This window comes from Myotis yumanensis, unplaced genomic scaffold (genome assembly GCF_028538775.1).
Source record: "Myotis yumanensis isolate MYYU_CA2020_CCGP unplaced genomic scaffold, mMyoYum1.0.hap1 SCAF_11, whole genome shotgun sequence".
Taxonomy (NCBI): Eukaryota; Metazoa; Chordata; class Mammalia; order Chiroptera; family Vespertilionidae; genus Myotis; species Myotis yumanensis.
In genome coordinates this window covers 30605291-30624216 of record NW_027223762.1, presented here as the reverse complement: position 1 = coordinate 30624216, position 18926 = coordinate 30605291, and the positions used below count along the sequence as shown (strand labels likewise).

At 34.2% G+C, this 18926-nt stretch overlaps 1 protein-coding gene across 2 annotated transcripts in view; it reads left to right on the top strand.

Moving 5' to 3' along the window:
• PPP4R3B (protein phosphatase 4 regulatory subunit 3B) overlaps window positions 1-18926 on the top strand; it is a 48372-nt gene that overhangs the window by 2404 nt on the left and 27042 nt on the right. For both annotated transcript variants that reach the window (XM_070429240.1, XM_070429239.1), the window contains exons 3-6: window positions 9039-9137; window positions 12180-12803; window positions 16519-16596; window positions 17248-17364. In XM_070429240.1, coding sequence (XP_070285341.1) covers window positions 9039-9137; window positions 12180-12803; window positions 16519-16596; window positions 17248-17364 — 918 coding nt within the window. The remainder of the gene's footprint in view (window positions 1-9038; window positions 9138-12179; window positions 12804-16518; window positions 16597-17247; window positions 17365-18926) is intronic.

Sequence of the window (18926 nt, the reverse complement as noted above, 5' to 3'; positions counted from 1 at the left end):
GAAAGATTTCAAAATTGAAAAGTATAGAGAATAATATAATGAGTTTCTGTGTAACACCACCAGATTGAACAATGTTAACATACCATATTTGTTTCAAATCTTTTTGTAATTTTCAACTTTGTGGGTAGAGTTAAAGCCCCCTTTGTACCCATCTCATTCTATCCATTCTCTATCTTCCCTGTAGGTAACCACTATTCTGAAGTTGATGTGTATTATTTCTGTACATGCTTTTATACCTTTTCTGCGTATGTATGTATCCATGAATAATATGTAGTCTTTTGTGTGTTTTTAAACTGATACAATTGACCTCGTACTCTTACATGTATTCTGCAACTTTCATTTTTCACTCAACGTTATTTTGGAGATTTGTTCATGTTAATAATGTAGATCTAGTTGTGTGTTTTTTAAAAATGAAAAGCCACTGTACAGTATTCTGATGTATGGTATATACCTATTGTTAGACATTTGGATTATTTTCAGTTTTATTTTTGTGTGTGTGGTATGTAAAGTGAATATGGCAGAGATTTCTGAAGGGAAAGATAAATTATGTTAACATATTTACATCATCGATGCCTACTTTCTACAAGGCCAATGAAAATTTCAGTACCCAGAAACAAATACTTCCTGTTGGAAGAATGAAACTATGTCTGTTGCATAATGCATAATTAGTAAAAGTCTTACTGTAAACAATTGTTTTGTGTATGCAATATATTCTTCATCAGTTCTTTGAAATATTTTTCAGTTTTCAATATTCATTTAAACTAAATGATTTAGGGGTTTTTTTTCCCCTCTACTTAGAAAATATTATGTGTCCTTCCTAATGGAGAATCAAATTAAACATTTGTCCTGTTTTGAACACTTGAAGACGTTTCCTATACCTTAGACATTTTAAGGTATAGCACATTAAATTAAATTTAATTTCTAAGTCAGCAAGACAGATGGTTTCTCTCCCTTTGCCCTGAATTTTGCCAGATAGCCACTTAAGAGGTTTTTTGTTTGCTTGCTTGTTTGTGGGGGAAGAAATACTAAAATTTTGTGAATTTTTTTTTTCCTATCTGTATGAATATAAAATTCTCAGGAACTGTGGTTTTACATGTGACTCCCTACAAACTAGTTATAATATGGATTCTTCTCAGATTGTTTTCAAGATCTTTTGGCTATTGTTAACTATTGGAAAGAACACATTATGGCAGAGGTTGGTATATAAAATAGTCCCCCCAGCATTAGTCCAAAAATACACAGTGGTATTTAGAAACTTTGGGACATGGTTTTGTTTGTAATGTTACGCCACTAGAAAATTAAAGTGTTGGAGGGGAAAAAATCTTAATTAAAAAAAAAAAATGTGCTATTAGGAAAATGTTTTCTGTAATTAATCAACATTCAAATAATACACTACTGGACTATATATTTTTTTCTAATTGAGGTACTTTTACTTAAAACATTAAAGTTTAAGAAAACTCTTTGGCAATAATAATATGGAAAAGCTTGAATGTAAGAATGATAAACCTGTGTAAATGGGATCACTTGTTTTTTTTTGTTTGTTTGTTTGTTTTGGTTTTTGTTTTTTTTTTAAATATATTTTATTGATTTTTTACAGAGAGGAAGGGAGAGAGATAGAGAGTTAGAAACATCGATGAGAGAGAAATATCGACCAGCTGCCTCCTGCACATCTCCCACTGGGGATGTGCCCGTAACCCAGGTACATGCCCTTGACCAGAATCGAACCTGGGACCTTTCAGTCCGCAGGCCGACGCTCTATCCACTGAGCCAAACCGGTTTCGGCTGGGGTCACTTGTTTTACTTTATTTTTGTTTAAATTGAATGCACTTTTCTAATATAAATCCAAGAGCCATTTAGGGGTTATGTTAAACTTTGAACGATTTTTCATATATTCATCAAAATCTTGTTCCGTTTGCACTTTTTACCAAGTTACACAAATTGGGATTTCCGAACACATTGCTATTTTTCTAAGTTCTACCTTTTGTAGAATGTCATTTAAGTTATTCAGTAAATTAGTCTAGAAATTATTTCTTTCCAAATGTTTATATGAAGTATATTGATCATTAGTGGATTTTAATTTTAAAAAACTGAATGAATGAGACATCCATAGTTTATAGGATATTTTACAATATTTAAAATACATTGAATAAATTCAGAGAGGAATATTCTTTTTTTAACATAGTTCTAAAATGAGCTAGGTAATTAATTGTGTGTTCAAAATAAGTTAGAGTTTAGTTGAATGTCAGATACTCAATATCGGTAGGCTATCATGATTCACATTTTTCTTCCATACTGTGGACAATACTGAAGTAGTAAATGGGAAGGAGAAGATACACTTACCTGAAAGGAGCCAATACACACATTGGAAAGGGAAGAGAATTACCATACAGCTTATTTTAAATGGGTAATAAAGTGCCTGATGCATATGCGAACAATTTTTTTAAGTTATGTAGACTCAGCCCTGCTGGTCTTGAAAGTGTCATTGAGATACGTACCTCTTCTATATAGCACAATTTGTGTTCATTGGGTTTAGGAAAGAAGTATAAGGAAGTTCTTATCCTTGGTTTTATTGGGAGACAAGACCTAACAGGTGAAACAATGAAAGAATTTCACAGATACAGCAACTAAGGCACAGAAAAGCTAAGTTTAATGGCTATACAGTAGGTATATGCCAACACAAAATATTATGAAAAGCAACTTGTATTCCACAGTATTGGGCAGTAGAAAATTAGAAGGAAGAGATTGACTTCAGCCAGAATTATTAAGAAAAACTTCACTCTGGTTGGTGGTACAGTATCTGCTACAGGAACTGTGATAGAGAAGGAAATAGTACACCTAATACAAAAGGTATTAAGGCTATTTGCAGCCTAGGTTTCTTATTTGAGAGCTTGGTTTGCTAAACAAAAGGGACCCATTATAGGTTCTTCAGTAGGGACCCAACATGAAGAAAGTGATACTGTGTTTCGGAAGGGGTATGGCAAAGTCATCAATAATGAATTGGGATGTGGAGGGAAACAGCTTTAGGTAGCAAGACCTTTTACAATACTTCAGATTTAAAAAAATGAAAGTCTGTTTCAGTGTAGTAAATGGAATGGGAAAGGAGGAGAATTCCACTATATTTCAAGAAAGTGCTGGAAGATTTGGTGAATGGTTATATATGAAAGAAAAGGAATCAAAAGTTACTGGTAGTGTTTTTGAATCTTGGAACCAGGAAAATGATGGTTCCCCCCAAAAACTGGGAAGTTGAGAAGAAAGCAGGTTTACATTAATCATTTGGTTAGAGGCTTATTTTAAATGGATAATATATTCACATTATTAACACATTAAGTGTCCAATCAGTCACCGGTGACTGACACTATACTTAACGTCCGGAAGACAAAACAGGCTGGGCGCTTATTGTGTTAAAAACTAGAGGCCCGATGCATGAAATTCATGCAAGAGTAGGCCTTCCCCTGGCTGCCGGGCACCAGGTTCCTCTGGCAGCCAGGATCCAGGCTCCCCTCACAGCCCCGGCTTTGTCCGGAAGGACATAAGGTCTAATTAGCATATTATACTTTTATTATTATAGATTAGGACAGTATTTGGTAAAACCTCCCATCCTGGACTCCATCCATACAGTTTCCCTTGCTAGAAGCTACCAGTGTTACCATTTTCTTGTATATCTTCCTAGAGGTTTTATACATATGTAAAAAAATATGTATAGTCCGAGATACTTCTTTGATTGACATATATGTAGCATGCCATAAACTGTTCAGTGCCTTGCTTTTTTATTTTAATTTAAGCTTTAAAATGATTGTAGAATAAATGGAAAGGTCTTATAAAGAACACCCAGGACTAGAAATACAGTAAGAGTTTGTTGTAGGAGATTCTAATTTGAGAATCATTAAATGATATTTTTAGCTGCAAGAGGGGACCACCTTTGCAAGAGCATAGAATAGAATAAAGCTTAAGACTGAGCTTTGCTGAATTGTCCACATTAATTTATTCATCCAGTAATACTTGGGTGAGTGATGTTTATGGGTTGGTCACTATCTTTAATTTGGTTTTTTTAAAGTCCATTTAAACATTTCTGACAGTTTTCATTCGAGGAATGACATGATCCAAAATAGTAACATTAATCTGTGGAATGGAAGAGGGCCAATAACTGGGATGGGATACTAGTTGAGAGATCGCAGCATAGTCAAAGCAAAAGATAATGTTGAGTCAGGTTAGCAGTGATGGCAGTGGAGATGGAAAGAGATGGATGGATTTGAAACATGTATTGGAGGTAGAATTGACAGGGCATACTGCTGGATTAGGTGTTTGATCATCAGGAAGAAGGAAGATTCAGTAAAAGAAGATTAAGCAATTGGAAAAAGTAGAGAATCAGGAAAATGTCTTCAAAGAAGAACAATTTTGGTAAGGAAAGAACAATCATTCATTCAGCAAATGGCTGTTCCATATCCTGCAAAAGTAAGATTGCAAATATTCTAGGTTTTGGTTAGTAGAATGTCCGTTGAGATGAAGGTATGGATGAAAATGATCATACATTTATTGTACCTAGCTCTTAATTGGAAATAAAATAAAATAAAATTAAGGATATTAGGGTTTAGCCTGAGAGTCATTATGGGGAGTGAACTAATGAGTATACAAGGGAGAATGAGATTTCTATAATTTTGAATGATGCTTTAAATGACAGCATGAATTTGTAATGAGTAGAATTCACTCTGTACTTCGAATTACACATCAGTTGCATGAATAGAGGATGTGAATAATTAGCTTTGGAGGATTGAGTAAGGTGATACGTAGAATTGTGTTCTGGGTGTTGGTTTGGAGTGGGGCCAAGGAGGAATCTGGGAATCAGATGGAGACAGATTTTTCTTATTTATGTGTTTAGGGAGATGCCTAGATAAACAATGCCACAGGGGAGAAGCTTGGGAAGCAAAGTTGTTAAGAATTTTATGGGGGTTTTTAGAATTTGATCATATTTATCATGTGACATAGTAATAGGAATGTGGGTTTAATTTTATTTCTAGTTGTGTGATTTTGAGCAAATTTTCTCTGAATCTCATCTTTTAGAGATACTACCTACATTGTAGAATAGCTATGAATTAATGTATGAAAAACGCTTTAGCATAGTACCTGACAAATAAGTTCAGTGAGAGAACTATATTCATAATAATATAGTAAGCCCAATGTAGGCAGCATTTCCCTCTCTTCAGTGGAAATAAGATCAGAGGTGAAATACTTCAATGAAAGTCGCAGAAATAGTGGACCGTGAAACTTGGAGTTGGGTCCTAATTCTAGTTGAGGATTATTCTACTTGTATTCATATATATCACTGATTTGGGAAAGATAAACTATTACTACTGTTTATAAGTAGTGTCATCATGACTGTCTTGGCCTATATGTTTTACCATACTATATTTTAAAAATGCATCCTAGAAGAACTAGGTTAACTATTAGGAACTACTAGAGAGTTACATGCTACATTATCTGGATAAACTCACTCGTGTTCATACTTTTAAATTGATTTTGAATCTACAAATTAAATTCTGTAAACCTGATATTTATATTTCCCTTTTTAAAAATTCCTTTTGGAAAACTTCAGCTCTCTCTATATTGAATTTTGTCAGAATTAATAGGGTTGGTCTAGCAACTGTGGTATTTCATGACTCTGGATTTATTCATGTTAATGAAGTGGATCAGTACTGGAGAAGTAAACTTAGACAATCCATTGGTTTGTAAGATCCTTTTAAATGTGTCTTTGTGAATATGATACTAAAAACTGGAGACTCTACCCAAAAGAGATGTGATACAGTTTTAAAGTATCATTTAGACTCTGGATTAAGAACCTCTGATTTCAACAATATATGCTCAATGATGTGTATTAATATATAAGATTGAAAATTACATTTTCTTATAATAATACTACATTGTAAAAACCTGATTTGGTAAAGATTAAATTGTCAAGTTTCTCTAACTCTTGTCTTATTATAGTATATATCCTGGGCTTGGATGGGAATAAAACATGGAAAATAATCACCTTATTTTTTTTAAAGGATGAGACCAAATATAACTTTTTCTATTCTCCCTGAAAGCTTATTTTAAATCTGATTTCCACAGGGATATAGTGGTGATTAAATGTTTTCGTTAATAGAGGAGGAAAAACTCTAAGCTTCTCTTGGTTTAAACAGAGGCATTAATAATGTCCCAAAGATATGTCTGCCACACAAATGAGCAAAAAATATATCACAAAGCACAATGGTAAAAAGCAGACCTTACTATGAAAAAATTGTACTTGGCTCTATCTAGACTTTTTGGATAGGCTGACACTTCTCATTCTGTTTTATATATTTTTGTGCCAACGCTGTAGTCACATAGGAGCTTTTACACTAACCCATGGAATAAACAATTCTAAGAAGTGCTTCTTCCCAGTAATTTTTTCAACTGCAACAACAGTGTAGAGAAGGGACAGAAGGAAGAATGGAGTTTTGTCACCCATTTGGAGTAGATACTAGAGCTGAAAGGTGCCTACTCCAATGGCACTTCCCTATCCTTGGTTTATCAACTAGAGATACACTAAGGTCAGGTTCTCAAATTTGACCTATCCAAAGAATTACCTCGGACCCTAGTTAAAAATAAGGGTTCTTGGGCTTCGCTCCAGATCTGCCCCCTAAGAAGAGGCATTTCCCAAAGTCAATCCTTTCTGCATTGAAAAAAAGATTCTGAATATAAATCCCATTTAGTTTTAGGGATTTTGACTGGCTTAGGGGGGAAAGTTTCCATTAGGAATGGGAAGGAAAGAACAAAAGAAAATGATTAAGAGGAGGATTTGGGTAACCTTAATTCAGACTTTGCTGCTTACCTGGACTTTCTCTTAGAAGGTAGATTGGAACCAAAATTGAAAAGGCTTTGGTGCCTGGAATAAAGGTTTTGGATTTCGTTCTCTCCAAAGTGGAATGCATAGATTGAAGCACTAGAATTTGAGAAGAAACCTGTTTTCAGAAATTGTTTTGCTAAATATTTAATATAAGGTCACATGGTCAAGAGTCAAAAACAGATACGGTATTCTGAAAGAAGAGTAACATTTCCATGAAAAGAGTTCTTCACCTATTGTGAATTATTGTAGCCTATCTGTGCAGATAACTGTTTACAGGTATTTTTCAATTTAAACTAACCTGTAACCCTAACAAAAGAAACAAGTGCCTTAAAAATGGTTGGTAACAATAATGTAAGTGCAAGTGAACAAGGTAATAATTAAACTGACATTTATACTCCTAGTGTAATTGTTCAGTCAAAAAGAAACAATGATAACATAGATGTTACAAGAAGTTGCCCATTCCAAAAATTCAGAATTATTAAAACAGTGATGTTAAATATGAATTTGTGTCTACTGTCATTTGTGAGTATACTGTGCCTTAAATGTATACTGCATCTTAAAATGTTAATAATGGTAGAGAGAAATTATAATTCAGACATTTAAAGTATTTATTTTATCTTTATGTAAACCTTTCTATTTCTATTTTAGTGTATGTTTTTAAAAGTATTGCTATACTAATATTATGTTCCTGTATATAATATAAGTAATTTGAGCACAGGTAAAGATGTTTTGAAGACCACTGTTCAGGAAGCTGTTTTGAAGAGGGATCTAAGACAATTCAGAGACTGAGGAAAGTACATAGACCCTGAGCAGGTGTCTTAGTGCTTTAACCTAACTAACACTGTTTTTATCTTTTATTTTTTTAACATGGAGATTTTTAGTAAATTTTGTTTGTAAAAAGAGTTTTGCTGGGTTTGTTTTAAAAAAAAAAAAGGTTTCAAAACCTCTCCTGTAGATGGGGGGAGCCACTGAGACTTTTTAAATAAAAGTGTGACTTGATAAAATTTTATAATCTGGTGGCAAATTTCCCTCCCAAGAAGCATAGCTAGGCAGAAGCTAGAAAACTGATTTCCACCTGTTCTTTTTACCTGATCACACAGCAAAATAGCTAGTCATCTGAGGCCTGGATTAATTAAAGAATTTTTTTATTTATTTACTGGTTAGAACTACCAGAATATTGAAAAGTTTTTATTTTGAAGACTTTGTCTTTATTAATCTGGGACTCACTTTCGATTTTATATTTTTTAGTACAAGGTCAGATGAACAATTATTAAATACGGTGTTTTTGTAGATTATATTTTTGCTAATTAGGGTGTAAATTCAAATATTCATATTTTGAAAATTACAGTTTTAGCCATATTAAACTTTCATTATGTATCCTAAAAGAATTTTCATTTTATTTGAGTGTTGCAGTGATTTTAGTGTTTAAACATGTATGTGCATTTTAGTTTAAACCCAGACCTTAGTTTTTAATAAAGGGATTGACAACTTTTTCCTAAATGCATAACTAACCTTTTGGTGGGGATATAATTAAGGGCATTCTGGGAAAGTACTTACCTGAACCGGTGGTTCTTAATTTTTCTACAACCTAAGCTGCTGAACTAGGTGCTATTGGTAGTACAGATAAAGCAAGTTTTCTTCATTTCACCTTCATTTTATATTTCTTAATATTCTGAAGGCTTTTCCAGATTTTTTTTTAAAAACAAAAATAGAAAGGGTTAAACCTTAAGATATTTTTAGCTATTAGCCTATTTACAACCAGTTGACAACTGGCTTAAGGAAAAAATAAACTTGTAGGTGGTTAGTGAGTGGAACAGCTGACTTTCTGGAAACAATAGAAAGTAGATGATTAGAATATCTACTTATAGTTTAGCCAAGAATGGCTAGACTTTCCATTAAACATTTCTTGGTAACATGAGCCAGAACCTGCTAACCTGTTTTAGACTTTTTTGTTTTACAATATTGCTCAATGTCAGTTTTAGTGACAAAGCTACTAAGTCATTGCCAGTATATTACTAAAGTTTCAATGGATAACAAAATAATTATATGATGTCAATCAAGTGTCCATTAATTGCACTTATGAGAGGACATTTGTCATTGCTGTGCTGTTTTCTGTCTTTTTTATATTTTGTTTCTTTTCAAGTGTGATGATCTAGAAGTCTTTGTTTTTAAACAGGATACATTAATCGTTTGGTCAGAAGCTGAAAACTATGATCTGGCTCTAAGTTTTCAGGAAAAAGCTGGCTGTGATGAGATCTGGGAAAAAATTTGTCAGGTAAGGGTCTTTGAATAATATTTAACTTAACATTTATATGCTTTCTTGAATTTTTTTTCTTTTTACCTAGAAGATGTATATGTGGAGAGGTAATGTCTTCATGTGAGATTTTGGTAACCTAATCTAGAAATTTCTTCTATATTTTACAGCAAAATTTTTTACTTAAAAATTTTTAGTTGTCATAATTTTGTTTATCACTTCAGATTTTAATACCCAGTAAAATGTCAAGATCTTTCAACAACAAACAAAAAGTTAAATATTTATGTTCTAAAGCTTTAAGATTTTATATATTTCATCACCCATTTGCCTAATGTTCATGAATACTGTGTACCAGAGACTAATGATCGAAAGTGCTCACAGCTTCAACTTGTGAAGAACTTACATGATATAGGATAAATGGTAACTCTCAGATAACTGGAATTTTTTTAAATAAAGTTTTTATTTTAAAAGATTCAGATTTACAGAAAATATGAGCAGAAAGTAGAGTTTCTGTATACTCCCCTCCCTGACATCACCACCCCTAGTTCTTCTGTTATTAGTATCTTACATTAATATGATAAACTTGTTACAATTAATGAACTAAACATTTATTATTATTATTCATATACTATTATTAGCTAAAGCCCATTCTTTAATCAGATATCCTCAGTTTAAAATCCAGTATCCTGCCGTGACCGGTTTGGCTCAGTGGATAGAGCGTCGGCCTGCGGACTGAAGGGTCCCGGGTTCGATTCCGGTCAAGGGCATGTACCTTGGCTGCGGGCACATCTCCAGTGGAGGGTGTGCAGGAGGCAGCTGATCGATGTTTCTCGCTCATCGATGTTTCTAACTCTCTATCCCTCTCCCTTCCTCTCTGTAAAAAATCAATAAAATATATTTAAAAAAAAAAAAAATCCAGTATCCTTTTTCTGTTCCAGGATCCCATTCAGAATTCCACATTACATTTATTTCTTTTTCATTTTTTATTGAATTTATTTAGGGTGACATCTGTTACTAAAATTACATAGGTTTTAGGTGTACAATTGTGTAGTACATCATTGATATATTATATTGTGTGTCTACCACCCCAAGTCAAGTTCCTTCCATTACCATTTAACCCCTTTCTACTTCCCCCCATTCCTCTTTCCTTCTGGTCACCATACTATTGTCTATGAGTTTTTTGTTTTTTGTTTTTTTGTTGTTGTTTTTTGCTTGATCCCTTCACCTTTTTCACCTAGCTCAGCAACACCTCTCCCTTCTGACAGCTGTTAGTCTGTTCTCTATCTATGAGTCTGTTTCTATTTTGTTTGTTAGTTTATTTTTGTTCAATTAGATTCTGCATATAAATGAAATCATATGTTACTTATCTTTCTCTAATGGGCTCATTTCACTTAGCATAATCCTCTCCAGGTCCATTCATGCTGTCAGAAGGGGTAAGATTCCCTTCTTTTATATGGCCAATTAGTATGCCATTGCATAAATGTACCACAGTTTTTTAATCCACTCATCCACTGGTGGACACTTGGGCTGCTTCCAAATCTTGACTATAGTAAATAATGCTGCAATGAACATAGGGATGCATATATTCTTTCAAATTAGTGTTCAGTTTTCTTCTGATATAATCCCAGAAGTAGAATCGCTAGGTCATAAAGCAGTTCCATTTTTAATATTTTGAGGTAACTCCATATGCTTTCCACAGTGGCTGCACCCACATTACATTTAATAATTATGTCTCCTTAGGTAAATCTTTGCTGTGAACAGTCACTGGAATTTTAAATTAATCATAACATTCATTTTAGCTGCCATCCTCTATAATAAAAGCCTAATATGCTAAGTGTCTGGTCGTCCGGTTGCCTGTTCAACCAATCAAAGCATAATATCTAATGATATGCTAAGGCTGCTCAACCACTTGCTATCATGTGCACTGACCATCAGGGGGCAGACACTCCAACAAGTAGGTTAGCATGCTGCTGGGTTCTAGCTGATTAGGAATGAGCAAGACAGGCCAGACACGCCCTGGAGCCCTCCTGTGGCCCCCACCAGCTGGCCAACCTCCAGCATCCATCCCTTGCTCCGATTGTGCACTGGTGGGGTCTCTCAGCCTGGCCTGCACCCTCTCGCAATCTGGGACCCCTCGGGGGATGTCAGAGAGCTGGTTTCGGTCCAACGGTGGAACAACCTGTCGCTATGACACACACTGACCACCAGGGGGCAGACAATCAATGCAGTCGCTGCCCCCTGATGGTCTGTGCGCTCCCACAGGGGGAAGCACCGTTCAACCAGAAGCCGGACTTAGGGCTGGCAAGCACAGCAGCAGTGGTGGGAGCCTCTCCCACCTCTGCAGCAGCACTAAGGATGTCCTACTGATGGCTTAGGCCTCCTGCAGGGAGTGGGCCTAAGCCATCAGTTGGACATTCCCTTAGAGGGCAGGCCAGGCAGAAGGGACAACACCACCCCCTCCCCCCCACGTGCAGGAGTTTCATGCACCGGGCCTCTAGTTTTCTATAAATTGGTTGCCTACTATGATATCCTATTATAGTCTACTAGTGGCCCGGTGCATGAATTCGCGCATGGGTGGGGTCTGGCTGGCTTCGCCCCCAATCAGGGTTGGAGGGCGATTGGGGGCGAGGGGGGAGGCCATGGGCAGTTGGCCAGCCGGCCCCGCCCCCTGGTTGAACTCTTGGACGAGAGGACAATTTGCATATTAGCCTTTTATTATATAGGATTTTGACTGTTGTCATTTTCATTGACATCAGCTTTTCCCTCTAGTGATTCTTCTCACTGAAGGTTCTTAGTAGTTTTATGCATCTGACTGCAGTCATTTTTTCCCCCTAGATCTTTCCAGTAATAGTGCCACATAGTGTAATAAAGTGGCCAAAGAAATTGTAGTGTGAATCTTCTGATTCGCTTACTTGACGTATGGCTCTAAATCATTAGACTTTTCTTAACTGGGAGTAGATAGTTTCTTTATTTTTACTTAAGCTCAATGGTCAGTAATATGATTTCCAAAAATTTGAGTGTATTTATATTTTAAGGTAACCAGCTATACTTGAATATTTTCAGGTTCAAGGTAAGGATCCATCAGTGGAAGTCACACAGGACCTCATTGATGAATCAGAAGAAGAACGATTTGAAGAAATGCCTGAAACTAGTCATCTGATTGACCTGCCCACATGTGAACTCAATAAACTTGAAGAGATTGCTGACTTAGTTACCTCAGTTCTCTCCTCACCTATCCGTAGGGAAAAGTTGGCTCTGGCCTTGGAAAATGAAGGCTATATTAAAAAACTACTGCAGCTCTTCCAAGCTTGTGAGAACCTAGAAAACACTGAAGGCTTACACCATTTGTATGAAATTATTAGAGGGATCTTATTCCTAAATAAGGCAACTCTGTTTGAGGTAATGTTTTCTGATGAGTGTATCATGGATGTTGTGGGATGCCTTGAATATGACCCTGCTTTGGCTCAGCCAAAAAGGCACAGAGAATTCCTGACCAAAACTGCGAAGTTTAAGGAAGTTATACCAATAACAGACTCTGAACTAAGGCAAAAAATACATCAGACTTACAGGGTACAGTACATTCAGGACATCATTTTGCCGACGCCATCCGTTTTTGAAGAGAATTTTCTTTCTACTCTTACATCTTTTATTTTCTTCAACAAGGTTGAGATAGTCAGCATGTTGCAGGTAAGTAAGGTGTGCTTTATAATTTTTTTTTCAGATGTTTAGTTTCATTAATTGTTCAAGCTGCTGTTCATTCCTTCTTTTTGAAAGATTTCTTTGGTTTTACCTCATGGCTTTCTGAAGGAGAATCTTAATGTGACCTTTTATATTTTTAAGTGTCCTATGATGTAGCTGGGTTTTATTTAACTTTTTTTTTCCTTTTTAAAAATTGTGGTAGAATACACATGACATGAAATTCACCATTTTAACCATTAAGTGTACGATTCTCAACATTAGGTACATTCACCTCTGTCCATTTTCAAAACTTTCCCATCATCCCAAACAGGAGCAGCTATTTTTAAATCATCTTTTATTCCATTTTGTTAGACTTAGTTATTATTGGGATATGTATAAGTATGAGTGCTTAAAACTGCCCAAGTAATTACAATATGCAGCCAGGATTGAAAAATATTCGTTCATTTTCAGCAAATAATAATTAGATTATTTGCTATGTGAGGTTAATTTTATTCTGTCTCCTTGAGTTGTAAAATAGGAGTTTTATACCACATTTATCATGTTTATCTTTTATACCCTAACAATGTAGTAAACATGATTTTGAAGAGTTTTCTTCACTTGTGATAGTATGCTGTATGCACAGTTTCCTATATAACTGTCGCTGTTATTTCCATATGAGTCACTAAGTTTATTGAGCAGCAACTATATACTTAGTGTACTGGTTCTCAAGTATGGCCCGTGGACGACTCGGGATCCCTGGAGCCCTTTTAGACAGGTCTGTGAGGTTTTCATTTTTCCAGCTTCATGTCAGTGTCAGGCTCTATTTTCTTCATTATATTTCAACCAAAACAACACATCACAGCAGACTGAATGCTGAAGAAGATATGTGAATCTAGCTGTCCTCTGTTAAGGCAAACATTAGAGAGATTTGAAAAAATGTAAAACAGCCATTCTTTCTAAATTTTTAAATTTTGGAGTCATATAGTTCTCATAAAAATAATATTTATATAAACATAATAGCTTGCTTTTAAATGAATAACTTTTTAAATGTATCAGTTATAAGTATGGTAAATATTGATAAACATAACCCACATAGTAAAAGCTCTTTGGGCCCCTCAGTAATTTTTAAGAGTTTAGAGGTCTCTTGAGACCAAAGAGTTGAGAATCTCTGGCTTAGTATTTAGTAATGAGATTCCATTTTATGATACTTCCAACCATTATTCACCTTCCTATTATTATTACTTTACCTTTCATGTAGCGTTTACTTCTCCAGATCAATTTTTCACTGAGCAGTTTTTTGTTATCCACAGTAATAAATGTGAGGAAAGTTAGACTTACACATTATGTTTCATTTACAATGCATGGGACCTGCTTTTTTTTTTTTTTAATTTCAGAAAGGAAGGGAGAGAGAGAGAGAGATAAAAACATCAATGAGAGAGAATCATTGATCGGCTGTGTCCTGCATGCCCTCTACTGGGGTTAGAGCCCGCAACCCGGACATGTGCCCTTGATGGGAATCGAACCCGAAACCCTTTAGTCCGCAAGCTGACGTTCCATCCACTGAACCAAACCAGCAAGGGCTATGGGAGGTCATATTTAAAAATCATACTGTACAATTCAGGATGCCATTTCACTTCCTGATAGAAAAAAAGTCAGAAAGTAGACCCACAGTCAATATAGCTGTTGTAAAGGACCCAGTGACAAAAGCTGAAGTGTATCTTTCAAATGACTGCTTTTGACTTCAGAGCATTGATTACCAAAATCAGTGTTTTGGAAAAAAATAAATTATGCAAACTAATTTATAAATATTTATAACATTTTGTATGTCATTTTATATATTTTATCATAGGCTTATTTGTGAAGGCTATAATTATATAAATCAAGTGTAGCTTTAAAAAGGAAAGTTATTCATTTCTGGTCCATGAGATGTATTTGATAAAATAGCCAGATACTGGAAACTACTTATTGTTTAGGGCTTACCACTTGATTATCTCTTATGTGCCAGCCATGATGCAGAATTCTATTTTCAACAGTGTGTGAGAAGAAAGTAATTAAGCTTATGGCCATTGGCCTCTTAACGGCTCATTTCTTACAGCCAAACTCTGATTTCCATGTAAAAATTTTGTGGCTTGGTAGTAGGTATTTCCAAATAACCCTTCTTGTGATGTACATATCTGTAGCTTCTTAAATGTGTATTAACCTGCTGTTACATAAGTTATATAAGGCAAGTGAACATAAGAATTTTAGCTAACTGGACCAAAATGAGGTAGTGTGAAGGGACATAACTCCTAGACTAACAAGTTATTTAACTGTGAAATTATTTAGTGTAGTCATTGGCTCCTAGTATGTACTGTAATACATGTTGAGATTCTCTTTAGCATGATAGAAGCATAATATTTTAGTTGACCTGAATTTTTCTAGTTGTTCAAAACCCCTTGTGCCCAGAATTCAGAAATATACTGTAAAATGTTTGCAAATTAAATTCCTAAAAGCCAAAAAAGTGAAGTAATTTCCACACAGCTACAGATTAAGAACCTGTTTAGAATAAGTTTTAGGACAGCTTTCTCAAATGTTGACATTTTAACATGTTATATGTAATTCCACTATTACATAGATGAGAGTTGAGCTAAAAACAAATCCAGTAAAATCAAGGATTTCATTCTTTTTGACATATTTTTGCCTATGTCAAGATTTCAGCACTGAAAGAGAAATTTTTAACTTTTCATTCCAGTTACTAATTAAATATGTAAAATCTTCCAATACCTTTTTGAAAACAACTGATGATAAACATATGGCCCTTCATTTTGTTTTAGATGTTTTGGGCCTCAGCATATTAAATGTTACTTAATAGATTTGTCCCATTCTAGTGTGTGTGTGGGGGGGGGGGGGGCGGGGGGGACTTTGATTTGTTTCATAACTTTGTAGTATTTAGGGTCCTATCCTGTAGTTCATTTTATTGGGTGGGAATGACAAAAATCTCATTATGCAAGAGACTTGGATTCTAAATCTATGTCTGTCACTAGCTATTCACAGGTAAATCCACTCTTTGTAACTTAGTCTTACGAAATTTAAAATTGGACTAGGTAATCTTTTAAAGCCTGATCTAATTCTAAAAATGGTATGTGTTCAGTATGAAAAACAGTTATGGTAGTATTGTCATTTAGCTGTGTCCTTACATGTAAGACTCTACACCAGCGATTTTCAACCTTTTTCATCTCAACAGTATGAAAGGCAGTTATTGTAGTGTTTTCTTGTTCAGTGGTATCCTTGGAGACCACAGAACATGTAAGACTCTACAGTACCAATGATTTCCAACCTCTTTCATCTCATGTTACATGTAAGCTAATTACTAAAATTATGCGGCACACACACAAAAAAAAGTTTTTATCTGCTATGGGTTAAAGATCTTCAAACTTGTTTGAATTATGTTTAAATTGAGAGTAAATAGACCCCAAAAGGGAGCTAAAGAGGCTCTAAGTCAAAGTAAATGAGTGTTTATGCATGACTTCTAGAATATTTATTTTTGTTTTCCAAGAGTTCTTTATAGTTGACGTTTCTAGTTACATGAAATATTAATGTATTTATAACTAATAATGAATGGTATAGTCAAGTTTTGAAAATTAAAACATAATTTGTATATATCATATAAATGAGTATAATTCATACTTTTAATATTTCATAGTAATTAATGTTAATTTTAAAATTAACATTTTTTCTCATGTAGGAAGATGAGAAGTTTTTGTCTGAAGTGTTTGCACAACTAACAGATGAGGCTACAGATGATGATAAACGGCGTGAATTGGTAATTTATTTATTCTTGAAATTCAAACCCTTAAAGAGCACTTGCTCTTTTGGCATACAGGCTTTTGATTTTGAATTTGTTAAGAGAAAATTTTTTTATAATTAGAGTATGAGATAAAATATATGTACTTAAATTATGCTATAAATAGTTATTCTCAAACTTATTGTTTTATATATTTTAAAATTTCTTAAGATATTTTGATGTGGGTTCCCCTCTCCATGAGGGAAACTGTGTGTCTTACAAATTCCAAAATCAGACATGTGGGTTATGTGAGGACAGAACTACAAACTCATGCACTTTCTTGGTTGTAGATACAGTATAGAGATGCTTTTCTTTTTAAACAAGTGGCAAGGGGACTGCTTCTTAAATAGATGAATGATAAATAATTGCTTCTTGGAAATTTTTTTCTTATGAATGTGTTTATAATAACTTTCTTGAGATAAAATCTATGCTTTGAGGGAAGAGAATAGTAATTGCTGTTTACCAGCATTTTGTTAATTTTTCAAACATAATCAGGTACTTGGGTTTTAAGAAGTAATGAAAGATTGCTGACTTAAAATCCTTGAGAAGGGTGTTGTTTATCTCATTACAGTGTGCCTTAAGTTTACATTTATGTGTATCAATGTCTCACTATACTTTCTAACATTACAGGTTAATTTTTTCAAGGAGTTTTGTGCATTTTCTCAGACATTACAACCTCAAAACAGAGATGCATTTTTCAAAACTTTGGCAAAGTTGGGCATTCTTCCTGCTCTTGAAATTGTAATGGTAATTATACAGCTTTTCTTCGTGTTTTTGAAATTGAGAATTTGTAATAGATTTATATTATGGATTGAAAGTATTTATTATAGCAATGCATATTGAATTTTGTAATTTAATTTATGCTTCTCTTGATAGTGAATTATACAAGTGTATTCAATCTTCAGATTTTTATTAACTTAAATTTATAATATTACTATATAATCACTTGCATGTAATATGGCTTCAGGTGAATAAAAATCCCATATAAGACTTTCTCTTCTGTAACCATATTAAGTATGTTTCATAGAAACAAAATAAAAATCTCTTTCCTTTTTAGACCAGTGAGTGGAGTGAGGGCAGACTGAATCAAAGGTGCTCATGTTGCAGTATGGGATTAGGGCAGTGGTTCTCATACTTTTGTTTATTAGTTTTATCCATTGATATTTATTACATGAAAAATTAAAACTGAGAGTATTTTAAGTATTAATTTATTTTAAAATAATAACCACCCAATTATATGTTAACATAAATAATATAACTTTCATGAAAAAATAATTTTTCCAAAACAAAATATATTTAAGTGAAAAATATATTTCACTTAAAATATATTTAAGTGAAAATGGCATTGTTTCATATTTTTTAAACAGAGGGAATGAGAGAAACATTGATTTGTTGGTCCACTTATTTATGTAGTCATTGATTGATTCTTATATGTGCCTTGACCAGTGATCAAACCCACAATCTTGGCATATCCAGACGAGCTACCTGGTCGTGGCCTGTTTCATATTTTTTACCAATACCTTTAATGTCTGGCTTAGTAGAAAATAGGGTCTCATAGTAGCTTCAGCATTTAATTTGTTGTGATACCACGGGTTGTGTAGCCTCTTAAAAACCCAACTATACTTGTGATAGACTGAGAGTGAAGAGGCCATTAATGCCCTAGTATTATTTATTATTATGAAAATAATTTTAATCTCATACACTTCCTGAAAAGAGTCTTAGACTCCTTGTAGGGATTCCCTGCACCACATTTTGAGAACTGCTGAGTCATAGAATGTTTTCAGAATCTCCTGAAAATTTTGTAACTTATGAATCATGTATTCTTCACATGTTGAAAGAGGACAAACATTAAGAATCACTACCTTAAAAAGTTAAGTTGTGGAAAAGAGTAAAAATACCCAAAGTGTTTTCAAAAGCATCCTCTAATAGGAGAATCATAATTGAGAAATCAGTTACTAAGGTGTAAAGTAACTGGCAAATCCAGGATCAAAGACAGATTCTGTAAGGTTTTAAAGACTTAACTAGGAGACATCATTCACATTTTTTCATATATTTAAATCAATAATTCCCCCCCCCCGCCCCCCCAAAAAAACAACAAACCAACCTTTTGTTACAGTGTTGCTTTATAATCCTAAGCTGATGCTTAAATTTAAATTCTCTGAGCATTTATTTTTGTGGTGATAAAATCTAGTGGAAACTAATCATTGAGCTATCTAAAACTTTTTAATATTTGAAAAATGATAGAGAGGCTATGTATTTTGATTCCAGTACAATTAAATCCAAAAAGTTGGAGGTGTACATAGATTTGG